This window comes from Enhydra lutris, unplaced genomic scaffold (genome assembly GCF_002288905.1).
Source record: "Enhydra lutris kenyoni isolate GAN:26980312 unplaced genomic scaffold, ASM228890v2 scaffoldscaffold2, whole genome shotgun sequence".
NCBI lineage: Eukaryota > Metazoa > Chordata > Mammalia > Carnivora > Mustelidae > Enhydra > Enhydra lutris.
The window spans coordinates 61650854-61671453 of NW_019154086.1; the positions used below are offsets into that span (position 1 = coordinate 61650854).

The 20600-nt window shown below is 36.4% G+C and overlaps 1 protein-coding gene across 1 annotated transcript in view; it reads right to left on the reverse strand.

The window, feature by feature from the left end:
* LOC111147835 (activated leukocyte cell adhesion molecule) overlaps window positions 1-20600 on the reverse strand; it is a 210918-nt gene that overhangs the window by 32682 nt on the left and 157636 nt on the right. Inside the window, exons 4-8 of the mRNA XM_022504091.1 lie at window positions 15962-16026; window positions 14644-14731; window positions 14009-14191; window positions 4174-4301; window positions 2444-2576 (exon numbers count right to left, since the gene is read on the reverse strand). Coding sequence (XP_022359799.1) covers window positions 2444-2576; window positions 4174-4301; window positions 14009-14191; window positions 14644-14731; window positions 15962-16026 — 597 coding nt within the window. The remainder of the gene's footprint in view (window positions 1-2443; window positions 2577-4173; window positions 4302-14008; window positions 14192-14643; window positions 14732-15961; window positions 16027-20600) is intronic.

The window sequence follows — 20600 nt, forward strand, 5'->3', positions numbered from 1 at the left end:
TTTTACATGTTAAAACTGCCGTCGGTTGACAATTGGCCAAGCGTCATTTTTAACACTTGTTTTTCCTGTTAGACTGTAAGAACCATGAAGGCAGGACCCTTGAGTTGTCATCGTCCATCCACAGTGTCTGCCCCATGCTAGGCTCTGGAAAACAATGACTGGATGAAGGAAAGAAGCCTGCCTTCACACAGTCTCAATAATACTAAAATATTCATTATCATATAGGAAAGTGGAAGTGGAGTTTCCTCAGAAAATCTGGATTGGTTACACTTAGATGAAAACCCTGTTCAGGGAGAGTCAGAAGCTTTTGTTAGTTGGACAGTTAACCTGCCAGTGAGAGGATAAAAGAAGTGATTTTAAAGGCTGGTGATGGACTCTAACAGTTCTGATGAAGAGTCTATCTGTGCATGAATTGGCAGAGGAATAGCAGACGCTTCCTCAGCAACTCTGGGTCTGTGGGCGGAGAGCCCTGATGAGGGGTCTGTTCTGCACACACGTGCGAGTGGGGCCTGGTGCTTCTCTATCCACATTCCCTTTCGTCATCTACGGAAAGGAGACAAATCTTGTTTTCAGACAACAAACAAGCAATCAAGGATAAATGGGCAAAACCCAGAATTTTTATGTTTTCATTTCATGTAATTCAGAGTAAAATCTTCTTTATTTGCAATCCTTATTTCAGCCTTTAAAGAGAAATATAGGCCTTAAAGCCTGCTGTTATAGTCTACCTTTCAAAACCAAAAAGCATTTAAATCCAATTAAGTGCACTGAAATCCAATTAAACTGTTAACATACTTTTGTTTAATGTTTTTCTTTATCACAGCTGATCACTGAGGTACAATGTGGCTGCACCACATTTGCCTTATTACTCTGCCAACTATCCCTCCATGCCTCATCCACCAGTGATACAAATAAGGGCCTTTTCCTTTCTTTTAGGGTCCTGATAGCTGGCATCTCTTAAACATAAGCTTACTGTACCATCTCTATGCACTGGATTATTGGTTATTGGCCCACAGATCTCATGGACAAGAATATCAGAGAGTTATTTCACAGGAAATTCTATCAGCTAGTTGTATTCTCTTACTTCCCTTTCTTCTTTTTCTTTTTCTTTTGGTCATGGAACAGTCTGGAAAAATGGTCCCAGGACTTACTCGTCCTCAGAGAAAAAGCAGCATTGTTTTAATCCTAAGAGATCACTGCTTACTCTCTAACCAGTTTCTGATGGCAGACACACTCAGAACTATACAACATGAATATGGTGCAAACAGAGAAATGGCCTGGCAGTGAACATTTCTTAACAGTCTGCTATTTCTATAGGGCTCCCCAGGGTGTGCTCCCAACATCAGAAACTCAAAAGCAACCATCTGGTTACTCTATTCCCCAGTGTATCTCCTTGCATCGCCCTCAAAGTTTTAGCTCCTATCCTGTATGTTTTCCAAGCATTAGAATAAGAGAATAAGGTAGAATAAGAGCTTTAGAACCATTTCTTCAGAACAATTTCTAGTCTCTTTCCATTTTGAAAGAAAGTAGTCCCTCATACTCAATGGGATTAGAGCACTTCGTGCCTAGGGAAACTTCATCGCGACAGAGCATGTTAAGAGGTGCTACTGGGTTCAAAGCACTTACTAGAAAGTTTGGCCTGCACCTCCAAGCAACAGTGACGTTAGCTAAAGCACTCTGTAAACTCTAGTGTCACTGGGAAGGAGTTCAAATTAGTCTCCCCTTTCCATAATGCATCAAGGTATATAAAGAAATGTCGGAAATTACGAAATAAAGGACGTGAGGTACTCTTTCTGATGTACCGCTCTTTTTTTTAAATCACACTAAAGTATAACTTCTGGAGTATTTGGTGATCCAAAGTAGGTTAAAAGTTAACACACACATTTAGGGTGATTTTGAAGAGTTTCTATTTCTAGAAATTCTCTATTCTTCTATACAGAGGCCAATATTAAACGGCTTTTAGTAGTCTCTACCTCTGCTGCTTCCAAAGGTTGAGTCTATAGTAAGACTCTATGTTGCTTGGGTTTGGGTGCTAATGTTATTCTGTAATAATAATAATTAAAAAGAATACTTAAAATCTATACTTTTTTTCTGGGCCAAGTACAAACCTTGTCAACTTTGAGAATATCTAAATATTTTCTTAAAATAAAAAATGAGTAATTTAAGATCCACAGGAATATTCTGTGGACACCACAGATTGAGGACATTTAGAAAGAAGATGGAAGTTTACCACTCTTGCAAGTTGCACTTATTAGATCCACTCAAGATTTCAATATTGCAGGGCAAATCTGGACCGAAACAGAGTTTGCTCTGATGCACTTCAGTAAGTCTATTGAAACCATGCTACTTAAGAAAAATACAGTTGCGATTTATTTGAAAAGACAGCCAAGTTAGACTGTTAGAGGCCTTTCAAGTGAAGTTGGTAATGAAGAATAAGGTCACTTACAGTGAACGGTGACGGCTGTTGAAGCAATCATGCTTTTTTTGTCTATCAGGGAGCATCTGTAGTCTCCTGTTGCATTGCGCCTCACATCTGTCAACGTGTAAGTATTTGAGCTTCTTATTCCTTCAGGCTGTCCCTGTTGATAGAGGTAAAATGTCAGATGATTATACTTGGGAGCTACAAAGAGATGAGTTGTATTTCTTGACGAAAATACCATTTTCTTATGTAAGAGAAAAAAAGGGAAAGTGTTTCTATGATGGGACAAATGAGAGTAGAGTTTGTGTTATCTGATTTCTGGAAAAATAGCTGCAATTTTGGTTCTAAGGAAATTGATGAGCTAATAAACATGACATTGATGATATCTATTCTATTGACAGCATGGCTTGAATTTGAGAGTTAAATCCGATTAAAAAAAAATCCAATATTTCATTTTATATTTATGTCCTCTAATTCAACAAAAAGATTTCAGGCAGCTTAAAGAAAACATGCCACATATCCAAATAAAAAGGAGAGGAGAAAAAGAAAGGAAGAAAGGAAGGAAGGGAGGGAGGGAGGGAGGGGGAAGGGAGGAAGGGAAGGAGAAGGAAGAAAGAAAGAAAATTTTTTTTTAAGAGTAAAGAAAAAGAAAAGAATTAATAAACTAAGAGTGAAAAGAATATAGATGAACTAGGAGTACATAGTAATAAAAAACTATAATCATCAGATATTGTTATAAAGCTAAGACATAAATTTGGCTGTCCTCCCTGAGAGCCAAGGTAGAAACATAGTTAGTTTCAGAAGTTCATTTGCATGGGAGAAAAAAAACAGCATGTTTTTGAACGTACTGTTCAAAGAACAAACTATTATTTATCAGGAGAAACAAAGTCTTCTACCAACATTTCAGTCTAAAAGAAATCAGCTGTATTAGTCTTCTGAGTAATGTAGTAATGATATTCTTAAATGCTACTGAGAAAGGTAGTGGGTGACATTTGTACACATAACCCTTAAGTAAATGCAATATAAGGTTGTATATGGCTTCTATCAATGGAAGTTTAGGTCATACACAAACCTAGGGAGAGTTCTGGGAGAGCGAACAAGTGTCCTTAACAGCTCTTTCCTTGTATGACTCCATACTACCATGATGTCTAGGACATATCCTAGAGGAATGTTCCAAATTATTTTCTCTATATATGATTCCTTTCAGTTATCATACTGGTAAAAGTTGAGGAGCTTGCCCTTCAAGACCATATGCCATGGGAAGATACAGCCCCTAGCTTTATTGTGTCAAGCTAAATATCTTGTGCAACAGAATGGTCCTATTTCAGAGGTTCAGAGATGTGTTCAGAAAGGCCCTGTGGTAGATTTAGAATCTACATCGTTGCTGTCATCATTCTTCATTTTAGAGTTATCTGTTTTTGAAGAACAGATTCTTACAGCTTATCTAGATAATGAAAACTAGAGTTTTTGTAATTACGGTTTCCTATGATAAGCTTTTTACCTCTTTTCCCCTGAAATCTCCTAAAACTGAGGAAAAAGGCAAGATCACTGGTAGATGCCAAAAAGAAACCAAACCAAACCCAACAAACGTAAGACAACCTTTCAGAGAACATTCTACAGGTGTCCTTTGTCCCCAAGAATAACACCTTTCTCTCTTAAACTGCCCAACTACGCACAATTCTTAATATGTCAGCGTGGCCACACGACAGGACAAAATGACAGCAATCTAGCTCAAGTCATAATCCGTAAGCACTTACGGGTAAGTAAAACAAAAATTCCTCAGGAGGAGGGTTACCATTTCCCAAACACTTAAGAGTGATGTTATCCCCTTCTTTGATGGCATTTTTTGATGGCAACACTTGTATTGTCACTTGCTCAGTAGGATCTGCAAGAGTCACAGACACAAGTTAACCACTTTCATCAAGTACCAAATTTCTCTGTACATACAATATAAATGACTAAATTATACACAATTTTCTCAAGAAGCTAGTAATGGTAATTACTTCAATGTATCCTTCTATAGAGGGATTGAAGTTAATAGCTACTTGCTTTACCAAGTACTAATCTTGGTTAGAGAAAACTACAGAGACCTTGTTACATAAAAGCCAATTTCTTCTTAGCAAAATGTCTTTAGCTGAGGTAGGAATGGCCATAATTATTTTATGTGTAAAAGACGAGTAGGAACAACCTCACTGCATGATTTCATTATAAGGGCATTTAACTATATTATATGAACCCCATGGTTTGGAAAGACTGGATCAGCTTCCACAGTAGCTAAAACTATTAGGTACCCTACACTCCTCTTACATAATAATACCTTATATTAAATAAAAAGAGACATGACCTAAGCAATGCCGGCAAGATTTCTGGCATGCAGGAGAGTAGATCAGTTTTCAAAAAGATGAAACCTGTGAACTGAAGACCCTTAAAACAACCAACGGGACTGTAAATATACTATAATTCCATTCTGTTCATTGGAGCAAAGGTACAAATTTCATTCCATTTGGTCACTTTTATGGAGAAAATAGGGCTAAAGGGTATTCTTTAGTAGAGGCTACTATTAACAGTAGAACACTAAAAAAATTAAAGGCTAGGTATGAAGGACAATATCCAGCATACAGAAAATAAGAGGAAGGGGTGTTGGCAGTTATAAATGACCCACTTTCTAATATAGCTTGTTATATAGCTGGATAATAACAATAACAGAATAAGAGTAGAATAATAATTTATGAAGATGTACTTTGTTATTAGCTAATAAAACAAGTAGTAAAATCAGAGGGTTTTTTTCCTATCTCTTGCTATCATTTATGTATCTTTTTAATATCCAAACGCAGAAAAAACATAGAAGGGTTGATTTAGATTGCTTTGTTGCCTTTTTTTCCATGCTTGGGTCTATTTGTCCAGAATGTTCTGAAGCTTAACAGTGACTGGTTTAATACACTTTTTGTTAGTTTTTCTGAATTTCCCCGAGGTAGTTCCCTCGCTAGTGGTTCCCAGTAAAATTGGAAGGTAAATAAAGTCTGTTTTTCATCCCCTGCTGGCCTTCCATTTCTACGCCTTCTTCTCTCTTTTATGTGGCCCTTCACTACTCTGGCCTGTTGCATATCACTGCAAGACTGCTCAATCAAAGCTGACACCAGAACAGCCAGGATCAGAGTCTGTCTGACTTCCTGCTTTATTGCAAAACTTCCCTTCTCTGTGTCCCCTTTCAATAGACTCTGTTCTGCATTAGAGAATTGAAGAACTACACTGAGATCAGAGAGATCTGAGTTTTAACAGTAACTTTCTGGATGTCCAACTAACATGCCTCAAACAAAATTAACCATCTCTTGCTCTCCCGTTGCCCTGGACTTTTTCTCTGAATTTTACTCTGTCTATTAGTAAATCACTCTGCCAGGTATTCTGGCTTTTTCTTATCCACTCTGTGTGAATGATTAATACGATTAATACTATGTTTTGCATCTGATTCTCTCCTTTTATTCCTACTAACACTTCCATTGTCCAGGCGCTAACCTATACCTGAAACACGGACAGTCCTGCATTCCACTCCATCATATATATAATATATAAATTATATATATATATATATATATTTCCTCAAAATCAGTTTTCTGAAGTAATGCTTTGAAGATTACAATTATATGTGACGACCAAAATAAAAATTTCCTAACCTGGTACCCATGACTGCCTTGAACTATTCAGGTAAGAAGTATATCTCACTACTCTCTATATACCACTACATAATAACCGAGATTCTATTCAAATTTTCTTTGTCCTATCTCCATTTATCCTCTGTCCACTCATGTATTCATTTGTTTAGTTAATATTTATTTTGTGCTGGCACTAAATGCTGAAGTTATAAAGTTGAAAACAGCATGGCTTTCAATCTATTTGTAATGACATCAAACAAGACAATAACAACATTAAATTGGATATGATGTTATCACTGATAGTTAATAGATGCAGGAGACTGGGAAGTATCTGGTACAAACTGATAATACAGCTAGAATTTAAAGAATAAATAGGTGTTTGCTAGAAAACAAAAGTTTGGTAGTGACAGCAAATGAATAGTCATGTAAGTAGTAGTCTAAAGGAGGAATCTGGAAAACAGAACAGGATTATAGAAGACACAGTGAAGTGATGAAGATTGAGACATAGTGCCGGACCATGGCTACAAGGGATCTGAGGCATATCAAAATTGGGAGTATAAAGACAAAAGAGGGAAAGAAAAATCCTGATCATGAGAGTAGACCCAGGGAACTCAGTGACTCCATCAAACATAGTAACATTTGTGTCACAGGAGTCCCAGAAGAAGAAGAGATAGAAAAGGGGAAAGAAGGTTTATTTGAGGAAATTATAGATGAAAATATACATCCAAATCCAGGAGGCACAGAGAACTCCCATCAAAATCCAACAGAAGGTCAACGCCAAGACACAGAGTAGTTAAATTTGCAAAATATAGAGATAAAGAAAAATCCTAAAAACAACAAGATAAAAAGTCTCTAATTTACAAGAGAAGACCAATAAGGTTAGCAGGAGATCTCTCCACAGAAACTTAGCATCCAGGAGAAAGTGGCAGGATATAATCAATACACTAAATGGAAAAAATCTGCAGCTAAGAATACTCTATCCTGCAAGGCTATCATTCATAATAGAAGGAGAGACAGTTTCCCAGACAAACAAAAACTAAAGGAGTTCAAGACCAATGAACCAGCCCTGCAAGTAATAGCAAAGGGGACTCTTTAAGTGGGAAAGAAAGACTAAAAGTGGTAAAGACCAGAAAGGAAAAGAGAAAATCTCCAGAAACAACAACAAAATAAGTAATAAAATGGCACTAAGTTCATATCTGTCAGTCATTACTCTGAATGTAAATGGACTGAATGCTCCAATCAAAAGACATAGGGAGTCAGATTGGATAAAAAAACAAGGCCCATCTATATACTGCCTACATTTTAGACCTAAAGACACCTGCAGGTTAGAGTGAAGGGATAGAGAAATATCTCCCATGCAAAAGGATATCAAAAGAAAGCTGGAGCAGCAATTCTCATATCAGACAAACTAGATTTTAAACCAAGGTCTATAACAAGAGATGAAGAAGGGCACTATATCATAGTAAAGTGATCTATTCCATGAGAAGATCTAACAACTTAAATATTTATGCCCCCAATGTGGGAGCACCCAAACATACTGAACAATTAATAACAAATATAAAGGAATTTATTAATAATAACACACTTATTGTAAGGAACTTTAAAATTCCACTTATATCAATGGACAGATCATCTAAGCAGAAAATCAACAAGGAAACAATGCCTGTGAATGACACACTGGACCAGACAGATTTAACATATATTCAGAACATTTCATCCTAAAGCAGCAGAAAATACAATCTTTTCAAGTACACATGGGACATTCTCCAGAATGGACCACATACTAAGTAACAAATCAAGCCTCAATAGGCACAAAAAGACTGATATCATACTATGCATTTTGCCAATCATAAGGCTACGAAACTTGAAGTCAACTAGAAGAAAAATTTTAGAAAGAACACAAATGCATGGAGGTTAAAGAACAACTTACTAAGGAATGACTGGGTCAACCATTAAAGAAGAAATAAATACCCGAAAACAAATGAAAATGAAAACATAATGATCTGAAATCTTTGGGATGCAGCAGAAGTGTTCATAAGAAGGGAGTACATACCAATATAAGCCTACCTCGAATACCAAAAAAAATCTGAAATATGAAGCTAACCTCACACCCAAAGGAGCTAGAAAAAGAAAACAAATGAAGCCTAAAGACAGCAGAAGAAGGGAAATAATAAAGATTAGAACCAGGAGCTGGTTTTTGAAAAATATTAATAAAACTGACAAACCCCTAGCCAGACTTCTTAAAAAAGAAAAGAGAAAGGACTCAAATAAAGTTACAAATGAAAAAGGAGAGATCACAACCAACACCACAGAAATACAAACAATCATAAGAGAATATTATGAAAAATACATGCCACCAAGTTGGGCAATATGGAAGAAATGGATAAATTCCTAGAAACATATAACCTACCAAAACTGAAACAGGAAGAAATAGAAAGGTGGACTAGACCAATAACCAGCAAAGATATTGAATCAGTAATCAAAAATCTCCCAAGAAACAAAAGTCTAGGGTCAGATGGCTTCCCAGGGGAATTCTATCTATTCTTCACAAACTGGTCCAAAAAAATAGAAAAGGAAGGAAAACTTCCAAATTCATTCTATGAGGCCAGCATTACTCTGATTCCAAAACTAAAGAGATTCCACTAAAAGAGAGAACTACAGACTAATAACCCTGATGAACATGGACACAAAAATTCTCAACAAAATACTAGCAAATCAAATCCAACATTACACTAAAAGAATCATTCACCATGATCAAGTAAGATTTATTCTTGGGTTGCCAAGGTGGTTCAATATTTGCAAATCAATCAGTGTGAGATACCACATTAATAAAAGGCAGGCTAAGAACCATATGATCCTCTCTCAACAGATGCAGACAGAGCATTTGACAAAGTACAACATCCGTTCTTCATAAAAACCATCAACAAAATAGGGACAGAAGGAACATACCTCAACATAATAAAGGGCATAAATGAAAAACCACAGGTAATACCATCCTCAGTGGGGAAAAACAGAGTTTTTCCTCTAAATCAGGAACAGCAGAGATAGCTACTGTTACCACTGTTATTTAATATAGTACTGGAAGCCCCAGCCTCAGCAATCAAACCAAAAAATAAATAAATAAATAAATAAATAAATAAATAAAATAAATTTTAAAAAGTGAAAGGTATCCAAATTAGCAAGGAAGAAGTCAAATTTTCACTGTTTGCAGATGAAATGATAGTTTATGAAAGACTCCACCAAAAAATTGTTAGAACTGATACACAAATTCAGCAAAATTGCAGGATACAAAATCAACATGCAGAAAATGTTGCATTTCTATACACCAATAATGAAGCAGCAGAAATAGAAATCAAGAAATCGACCTAATTTACAAATGTACCAAAAACCATAAGATATCTAAGAATAAACCTAACCAAGGAGGTAAGAGATCTATACTCTAAAAGCTGTAGAACACTTTCGAAAGAAATTGAAGATGACACAAAGAAATGGAAAAACATTCCATGCTCACGGATTAAAAGAACAAATATTGTTAAAAAGCCTATACTACCCAAAGCAATCCACACATTTAATGCAATCCCTATCAAAATATCACCAGCTATTTTCATAAAGCTAGGCCAAACAATCCTAAAATTTGTATTGAACCAAAGACCCAAAAAGCCAAAGCAACCTTGAAAAAGAAAAGCAAAGCTGGAGGCATCAGAATTCTAGACTTTGAGCTACATTACAAAGTGGTAGTGATCGAGACAGTCTGATAATGGCATAAAAACAGATACATAGATCAATGGAACAAACTAGAAAACTCAGATATGGATCCACAACTATATGGTCAACTAATCTTCGACGAAGTCTCTTCAAATAGTGTTGGGAAAACAGACAGCAACATGCCCAATGAAACTGGATAACTTTCTTACACCATACACAAAAATGAACTCAAAATGCATGAAAGACCTAACTGTGAGACAGGAAACCATCAAAATCCTGGAGGAGATTACTGGAAGCACCTCCTTGACACTGGCCATAGCAAGTTCTTACTGGATGCATCTCTGGAGGCAAGGGAAACAACAAGTTAACTACTGGGACTTCAACAAGATAAAAACCTTCCGCATAGCGAAGGAAACAGTCAAAAAAACTAGAAGGCAACCTACAAAGTGGGAGAGGATATTTGTAAATGACATATCTGATTAAGGGTTAGTATCTAATATCTATAAAGAACCTATAAAGTTTAACACCCCCAAAACAAATAATCCAGTTAAAAATGGGCAGAAGACATGAATAGACATTTTTCCAAAGAAGACAGCCAGAATGGGTAACAGACACATGGGAAGATGCTCACCATCACTCATCACCAGGGAAATAGAAATCAAAACCACAATGAGATACCACCTTGCACCTGTCTGAATGGCTAAATGTAACTACACAGCAAACAAAAGTTGTTGACCAGGATGCAGAGAGAAGGGAACTCTCTTACACTGTTGATGGGAATAAAAACTGGGACAGCCACTCTGGAAAGCAGTATGGAGTTTCCTCAGAAAGCTAAAAATAGAACTACCCTACAACCCAGCAATTGCACTACTAGGTATTCACCCAAAAGACACAAAAATACTGATTTGAACAGATACATGCAGCCTGATGTTTACAGCAGCATTATCAACACCCAAATTATGGAAAGAGCCCAAATGTCCACCAACTGATGAATGAATAAAGTAGCTGTCATATATATACACAATGGAATACTACTCGGCCATAAAAAGAATGAAATCTTGCCATTTGCAATGACATGGATGGAGCTAGAGAGTCTTATGCTGAGCAAAATAAGTCAGTCAGAGGAAGACAAGTGCCATACAATTTCACTAATATGTGGAATTTAAGAAATGATAACAGATAAATATAAGTGGAAGAAAATAGAGAGGTAAACCATAAAACAGACTTCTAACTATAGAGAACAAACAGGGTTGCTAGCAGGGAGGTGGAGAGGGGTTGGGTTAAATGGGTGATGGGGATTAAGAGTGCACTTGCTGTGATAAGCAACTGGTGTTGTATACTAAATCCTACACCTAAAACTTATATTACACTGTATGTTAACCAACTGGAATTAAAGTAAAAACTTGGAATAAAGAAAACAATGAGCGTGAAGATTAATCCAAGAGATCTGGGGAGTTACTAAAGAATTGTAATCATAGCACTAACCTAACACGGTTTCACATCTGTTTTAAAAAAGATATTTTCAGCAGCAGCTTGGAGGGCAGTTCAGAGTGAACAGAAAGGAATATTATTTTGGGAATCACAGAAATACGGGCCATGAGAATGGTGGCATATTTGTAGGCAGTGTCAGAAGGCAGAATCGGATAAACATAAACATAACAAATCAGATTAACATAAAGATCAACATAAACATAAAGATCAACATAAAGAGCTAGATTCTATCAAGTTTCATTACTGATTGGAAAGGGTAAGGAAGGATTAGGGTACGACTGGACTAGGGCACCTTCCTCCAGATGAATTGACCAAATTTCTTTCCTCTGAATGTATTCTCTGTCCTTTCCGTTTAGCTCCCTCCTTCTCCACTTTTAACGTGATTTTCCAAGTGTGGTCCTTTTATGAACAGTGTTAGCATCACCAGGGAATCTGTTATAAATGCAAAGTGTTGAACTCCCCCCACAACTACAGGGTGAGAAACTTCAGAGCAGGGTCCGGTGATTTGTGTTCTAAGACCTTCTGGTGATTCAGATGCAACAAAAGTCTGAGAATCACTGTCCTTGGGCATCTGAGCTTTCAGTGCTATTCATTGAGCTCTGTCACTTACCACATGTGACCTTGCACTGACAATTTCCTCCCCCTGTAGGTATCTCATTGCTCTATTGGAGTCCTAAACTCTTTGAATGTCAGGACCCTATTAAGCACTTTGTATCTTTACCAGGAAGTCCAGCACTGCATACATTGTGGCTTCTCAAAAGCTGTGCCAAATGCACCCCCCACAGCCCAGCCACAGTAAAATCATTCCCTTCTTATTCATCCAAAGACTTTTCTGCTTATCCGGCTCTTCGTGCCTGATAACATACATTCCTGTTTTTTTCTGAAGCCACTTTCCCGGTCCTTATTACTCATCTTGATGCTCTTTCCTATCTTGTACTCCTGCCCTTACACCAAGAGAGTTTATTTCCAGTTCAACATTTTTGAACAGACAGAATTCTGCCTTTACTTACAGAAATAATAGTTTGATTTTAGATAAGTTGCATATAATGAAATCCTTTAAGTCCTCACTTTAAGTCAGTATAGAAGTTGAAACTTAGATACAAAGTTTAAGGCACCGCAATCCTTTATTGTCAGGGCAAGTGGAATGTCAGTTTTGTTCTTATATAAGGTTCTGCACTTTATGGAACCAAAATAGGAATTCAGAGGAGATTAAACCCTACAATGGCTCAAATGGCATTTCTGCTCTTTCTTCAGAATACACGTAGAAGTATTAGGTCATTCTACCATATATGGCAGTATTACAAAAAGTTTTGATTCTTTTTTTTTTTTTAATAATGAAATGCTTCTAAAACTTTTAAAACAGTATCTCTCCAAAAATAGTATCGCTAGTTCTATGCATCTGTAGTAATAATGATCATATGTAATAATAATAATAATAATAGTACTTAGTAGCAAGAACTTAATGAGCAATATAGGATGCTATTTTAGATTTGTGATTTCCCTTAATCTCCATAACATCACCGAGTTATTTTTTCCATTTCAAGATAAGAAAACTGAGACCTAAAGCAGTTACCTTCTCTTCTAGAAAGGCACAGAAATTGACTGTGTTGGGCCTGGACTATCAGCCTGTTTGCTCTGAATCTTGGCACCTGTCTTATGGGAAAGAGAACAGCATGGCAGAAAAGATTCTAACCCAGTCTCTACAGCTAATTTAGAGCAGGTCTCTAAGACTCACTTTACTGCTTAGTAAAATAAGGAGTTAGATCAGATGATCAAGAAGGTTCCTTTTTAGTCTAATAGCCTATGTTTCAAATCTATGAAATAAAGTTAACCAAAATGTCTGGAATAAAACATCCTATTTAAACTTGTACAATTGATCTTATTATTAATTTTTTTTCCATTAAAATGGAAATCCCATAGCGAGAAGTCCAATCAGTCATAAGCTTCCATTCATCTGTCTTTCATTCAGAAAATAATCAGATGGCATTTTGAACTCTTATAAAACTCATAACTTAGGGCGCCTGGGTGGCTCAGTCGTTAAGTGTCTGCCTTCGGCTCAGGACATGATCCCAGGGTTCTGGGATCGAGCCCCACATCAGGCTCCCTGCTCAGCGGGAAGCCTGCTTCCTCCCTCTCCCACTCCACTTGCTTATAGTCCCTCTCTTATTGTCTCTCTCTCTGTGACAGATAAATAAATAAAATCTAAAAAGAAAAAAAAAAATTCATAGCTTGTGGGGACTACCTGAAGGGATCACACTGAGTTAGAGTTCTTGTTTTTAAGGAACTTAGCATCTAGCAGAATCCAGAAGAGATCTTCAGAAATGACAAAGTGGAAAGTGAAAGCTATCACAAGACAGAGTAAGCATTTATTCTATAGGTATTCCAAGGAGAAAGAAATTATTTGAGTACTGCAGAACAGGAAAGAAGGATTGAAGGCACAATCCAAAGAGAATGTGGATTAGGAATTGAAAGATTAATAGCATTAGAATACTCTAAGACATTAAAATTGCATAATTGTAGGGGTGCCTGGGTGGCTCAGTCGTTAAGCGTCTGCCTTCGGCTCAGGTCATGATCTCAGGGTCCTGGGACCGAGCCCCGCATCAGGCTCCCTGCTCAGCGGGAGCCTGCTTCTCCCTCTTCCACTCCCCCTGCTTGTGTTCCCTCTCTTGTGTCTCTCTCTCTCTGTCAAATAAATAAATAAAACAAACAAACAAAAAATTGCATAATTGCATACTGAGTTACTTACAGTAAATATCAAAGATTACTTGTTCAGACTGAAGTGTTTTCTGACCAGATGGTCCATAGTACGTCACAGAGCAGGTAAATGGCATCTGTACGTCAGCCTTGGTTGCCTTGTACTCCAGAGATGAAGTCATGGTATAGAGTTGAGTTACTGGGTCCATTTGCTTTTTAAAAATTAAGACCACCACTGAAGAAAGTAAGAACACTAATGATAGCATCTTTCATTGGAAAAATCACAATCCTTAAATGTCATAACACCTTGATAAGTGGTTTTGTCCTTACTATATTTAACAGGAGGGAAAATTGACATGTACCGAGGTAGAATGTCTTTTCAGAACCATGAAATCAGAGACACAGACAGAAATAGAATCCTGGAATCCTATCTCCCACTCCCTTTAATTAACTTCTAGAACATGCCATATACAGAAATAATTCTTCTCTGCTCTTGATTCTTCTGCACAAGGACTAAAATGATGTTTTAAAAAATCACTTAATGACTTAATGGTTACTGAAAGGAACAAAGCATAGAACCATAGATCAAAAAGGCCAATGCATTTAGATGCAGGGCAGTCTAAGGAATGCCTAGACGAGAGAAGGTCAAAATAGGTCATCGGAATTTACTGCCCACTTCTTACCCACCTCCTTCAAGGGGCTGCAGCACTTTTCCATTCCTATACCACGTGATGTTGCCATCTGGGTAACTGTCTTTTGAAATGCAGTCTCCCAACTGCAAAATGAAAAGGAAATGTTGCTACCTTGGTTCCATCAGTGGTTGTCAATTTGAAAGCTTTGGACTCCTCAGGGGGTGCAGCTCTTCCAAAGGTTTCCTGACCCATTCATTATCCAAGCACTGACTGGGGACTGAATACATGGTCCCTTGCATTAAAAACAATGCCTAGCACTTAAAATTATGGTCTTGCTCATTTAAAAACATGCAATAGATGCTGCCACTATTAATAAAATCACATTTGTCCAAAAGCATTACCAAATTCATTTTGACATTATTCATTTTTAGTATTAACTAAATAACACAACTACATTAACATTGGCTATTCCCATGGTTCATAGATCTCAGCATGCAAGAATCATTAACGGTATGAAAGCGGGGCTGCCTCTCTGGTTTCATACTATTTAAAGTTCAGATACGTATACCTACCAAATCTGTAATTCCCACCACTTTTCTTCAAATGTGTTATGACTTTAATATTTAGCATTTATCAAATAATATTACAAAATAAAACTTAATCTGATTCAAAGAACTTTTCACTTGTTTGTATTTTTTTCTTCACAAAGGAAAATTTAGGTATTTTACTTAGTGAAATAAGATCATTAGTCAGTTGCTGTGCCTAAATATAACCTCCAACTTTGTCTCCTCTCAATACAGCCTCTCTTCACACCTCTTAATGTGACTGTTCAAATTTGATCTTCTCATATCTTTACTTCAACTTTTTAATAGTTTCATCTGCCAACAGAATAAAGTCCAAATTCCCTCCATGACATAAGGCTTGTCATAATCCAGCTTCTCTTTACTTCTCCAGATTTATCTTTTACTGCACTCTCTTGCCTACTGTCTTACCACACAAAGTTCCAGTAACACAAATAACGTGATGTTTCCTAAAAATGCTATATTCTCCTTCACATCTTATTATTTCACGTTGTCGGAAAACATTTCAACCCTTGGTTTGGAGAAAATCTACTCATCTTTCATGACTCCATTTGACAGTTCACTGAAACAAGAAAGACTATACCTTTTCCCCTCCTCTGCTCACCTTCTCCTCCTTTCAGAAATGACTACATCTTCCTCTGTGTTCCCTGCTCTAACTCAGGCAGACTTTCTGACTGGCACCTGCAACACTGTCAACTCCACCAGAACAAAGTCTATCTTATTTGTTGTGGCATCTGAGGCCAGGAGAAGACATTGCTAAGTGAAGGCAATGAATCAAACGCAAGTTCTTACCTTTTTTAGCTGCTCTGTTTCAAGAAAAGGTGCTTGGCTTACAATTTCAGGTTTGGATGGTTGCTCTAAAGTCAAGCAGAGAAAGGTTTTAAGTACACACGAAGGAACAAAAGGACATTTGTGATTTGAATTATAGAAAAATAATTCACTTATTCAAAGCAAACACATTCCCATATAATCTGTAATTAAGAAATCTGGTTAGCCCACTCCCTCCATGTATTTGCTTTATTATATTAAGTACTATTTTAAATGCTTATTACTCCTTCGAATTAAATATTCGTAATGTCTTCTGAATGCTTCCTTCATAAGCTATAACTATGGATTTGATAGTGAAATAGAGGTTAATATATGAAATATGAATATGATTGTTAACTGATTATCATGTGTACTTTCCACTTACTAATAACTTCCAGCTACTTAGATGAAGACCTGAATCCACAAAGGGTACTTACTAAAAATGCAGATTTCTAAGTCTCCCTTGGCCAGAAGTAGGATCTCTAGGGACAGTCCTATAAATCAACTTTTTAAAACAAGCTCTCTACAAGATTTTTAGGCACAATGAAGTTTAAATATCATGTTTCTAAAATCATGCTAACTAAAAAGAGTTAAGGGATATAAACGTTCAAGTTTTCTGTGTATCTCAAACCTTATCTTTAAAGTGAAATCACATTATGAAATTATAAATGTAAGGAAATCCTTCAAATTTGGAACAGAGATAATAGACAGAAGCATCTCAAATGTAGGAAGTTCTAGAAGCATCCATTCTAAGAGAGCTTTCAGGAAGAACTGGTTAAAAATCACAGCAACAAGGTAGTATTCAGACTTATTTTAAATTACTTACTCTTAGCTGTTAGTTTTCTATCCCTGACAGATTTTTTACTTTTTAATTAGCTCTAACAATTAGTCTCCAGAAAATGGATATTCCCTCTTTGTCATTGATTTTTGTGAATCTCATGGAGCAAAACTATTCTATTCTCATATAAACAAATAAAGACAACCAGTTCTTCTTTCATTCATAGTCTCATTGTAATATCATCTCCAATACCTTTAGTTTCTATTACCAAACGAGACTAAGTTGGCTTTTATACAGTTATTAGTCAGTTTGGGATTCTGCTATCAGAAATGTTGCCTACCCAGACCATTATAGAAAATAAGGATGAAGACAGAAAGTGTTTGAAAGAGCAAAATGGCTATCACCAAGACTGTGTAAAAAAAAATATGTAAACTTCTTCATGTTACTATTGAGAGTTCATTTACTTTTTACACAATTGTTTTATATTAGAAATTGGAACAATGAATAATAATAATAAATCTTCCTATGTGTTCAACTTATGCCCTTTAACTATAGGAGAGCCAACTTACTATTAATTCTAGAAATATTACCCTAATTCAATTTGCACAAGATGGATTATTTTCTAAATATACCTACTGGAAACAAAACACAAGAAAGATAAAAAATAGAAAAAAGAAATACAGAAGAAAAGAAAGGTGTAACAGAGACAGTTACATTATGACAAACAAAAAGTGACACCTGTTTTCCTGACTGGTAGAAATGTGACCAAAAAATTATTAAATCTGACCAAAAAGTCAGGATGAACAGCAATTTCTGTGAAGCATATGGTAGGAGGTTAAAGCCTTCCACATATCAGTAAGCGCTGGTGTTATCACAATTTTAATGTAATGCCATTAATGTTCACAATTACAACTCTGAATTCCTGATAGAGCATTAAATTCTGTTCTGAATTTATGTTTTAAGACAAAAGTCTAAAACGTTTGAGAGAGGGATATATCCAAAATATTTAAGCAAAATAAAAATTCTCAATGCTTAAATAAGTAAGCCAAACTTCTCTGGGAACTAAAATCAAGTATTCGTGATACCACTCTGAGAGCATAAGAGAGGTAAGATATTTAATTAATTTATGTGGTCAATCAAGAGTCAAAATTAACAAGAGAAAAAGAACAAATGGATTTTTGTTTCCCCTTCAGTAGTATCTATGCCTAGAATATAAAAAGAGGTTTAAAAAAAAATCATCTGAAAAAACTGAGGTTCTTTTTTTTTTTTTTAATTGAGTCTTCTAATACAAAGTGTAGGTGTGCAGTGTTGCTAAACTGCATTACTTTCTAGTTCACCAAAATTATTTATCAAAACAGTTGGGCACGTACTTCCTCTTAGGCAAAATATATATATTTCTCTGCTTTGTAAACCTTATGATGTTTTATCCTTGCACATAAGATCATAAATATTTGGTGTGTTACAAGTCTTGACCCTTTACACATGGCCATGTATATATTCTTTCCATAAATATTTTCTAAAATTTATACTTATTTCAGTAAAATGAAGCTGTGGAAAATCCAGAAAAACCTGGTGAAAGAATGCTTAATGTTTAGGCTTCTTCACAGTGTAACTCATCTTTTTATTTGGAAGAGAGTCACCATGGCCATTGTGGAAGTGATGGTAATACCTACTCCAATTCCTTGAGTTCTTTTCTTCCAAACTTTTGTTTCAAACCCACGAGATATTTTATATGTAATTTTCTTTTATATTAGTTTGCAACAATCAATGGGTATTAGTTGGAGGACCATAAAAGAGGACATGTACTATTTTAGCAAAATTGCATATTGATTCCAAAGTGTTTTAAAAAAAAAAAAAAACTTCACATGAATTATGCCTTAATATAATTCAGGGATTCATAACCAAGTATAGAATTGAAAGGGAAAGTCATAGTACAAATTTATTTGCATTATTAAAATAACTTTATCAAGGGTATCGCAGCCAGCTGAGGATGTAGTGATAAAAGCCAAACTGCTCTCTATCACCCACAATGTACAGTGTTATTACCAAAAACCACACACAGGAGAGCTTTTGATAGGGGAGGAAGGCAAGAAAAGAGAGGTTTACTGGTTACATTGACTCATGAAAGCTCCTCTCAGTACTTTGTCAGTCATTACCTCTTATAAATTCTGGTCCACTTTAAGTAAAAAACCGTTAGCATGGAATCATAGTTTACTTCCTCATGAGATGGGAAAGGTAATTTTTATATTTAAAGAATCAAAATAAAATAGGTCTCATTTGTTAAATGGGTAATTTTCTGCTTCCTTCATTTAAAAAAAAAAAAATTCCTTGCAGGTTGATTAACTTTCACACGGAAGGTGAGAGGAAGGATGCTCAGTTCTGATAAAACTCTGAGAATAGTGTCCGAATGAGAGCTCTAACGTAACTGTGTGAAGTCAGCCAGCACTGCCCGTCACTAAGCAAAGAAACAGTCCAAGTGTACAGTGACCCTATGTCACGGAAACAGTTTTCCTTTTAACGAGTGGGTTTACAGGTTAGCCTACATTGTGGTTTTCAAATGGTTTTTTAGAGCTGGAGTCATTTGCCTTTTCTTCTCCACCCCGAATGAATTATCATGAAAAAAACCTTTGAAATATAGCGTGGGTGAGATTCTAGCCAGCAGAAGCACGTGCCTCCCCCTCTCCTGCCCTCTTCAGCAAAGCTCCTCAGGAGGATCTAGGAACCAGTAGGAAAACGACCCTCAAATTCAAAGCACTTCTATTACTGTTGATGAGAGAAGCAGCCTCGGACTAGTGAACATCCTCAAGGTCAGAAATCAGCAACACACCTAACAAAGCCAGGTCTTCTGATGACCAGTCAGGGATTTTTCTGTTCCACCACTGACAGCCAGCTGGCAATCTGGGTACCCATTTGACTTCCAAAACTTTTGCACAGTGATTGGAATAAATCTTTGAGAACTTTAAAGGCTTGACTGATGTTTCTGAACGTGTTTATTAACTTCAAACGTGTATTAAATGCAAACACATTTTAATTTTGCTGCCATTCAATTCTTTTTTTTTTTTTTTAAAGCTGTATTCCTGGCAATAAAGAACATGACTTATTTGAATCTCAGGTGCTTTATGGGCATAGCTGTTGTATCTGAGGTATAGTTTAAAGCTAAACAAACTAGCCTGCAGCGGAGGGAGCAGAGTCATCGGTCATGGCCTCCAGTCTGAATAAGAACAGTCTGAGTTTGCCCATGAGGATGGTACTCTGCCGCAAGCTGAGCTGGTATTAGCTCACGTCAACCATACTCGATTCTGTAGTACACAATGCATGTTGCTAGGTGACTCGACAGAAGGAAACAGAGCACTGAATGATGAGTCTAGTAACTCTTAAGTGACTGCAATATACACATGCACAGAATAAAAGTCTCCCTGTCACAGCTGCTGTTGGCTTCACAAAATGTGACCCAAAGTAAATTCATTATTTAAAAAAAAAAAAAAAAAAAAAGTAAAGCCCCTATATGCTCTTGCAAATGCTTTCCTTATCATGAGCTGTGCCGTTCATTTAATTGGACTTGGAGGGTTCCACGGTTTTTAGCATAAAATGCCATTTTCAAGAGTGTGTAACTTGTCTATTTAAATTCTCCCTGGCCCAGAGCCTGGAATGCAAATTCTGTTTCTGAGAATCACTTTGTTTTCAACAACATTCAAAAGAGAAGGGGGTAGGGGGTGCTGCCAGTATGTGGGGTGTGAGTTTGTTTTCACAATCATAGAAATTCCCTGTATTCCAAAATATCTTACAAATTTTTATCAAAGCAGACCAACTGGATTTTTTTTTCCCAGACTGCTATATGATATATTC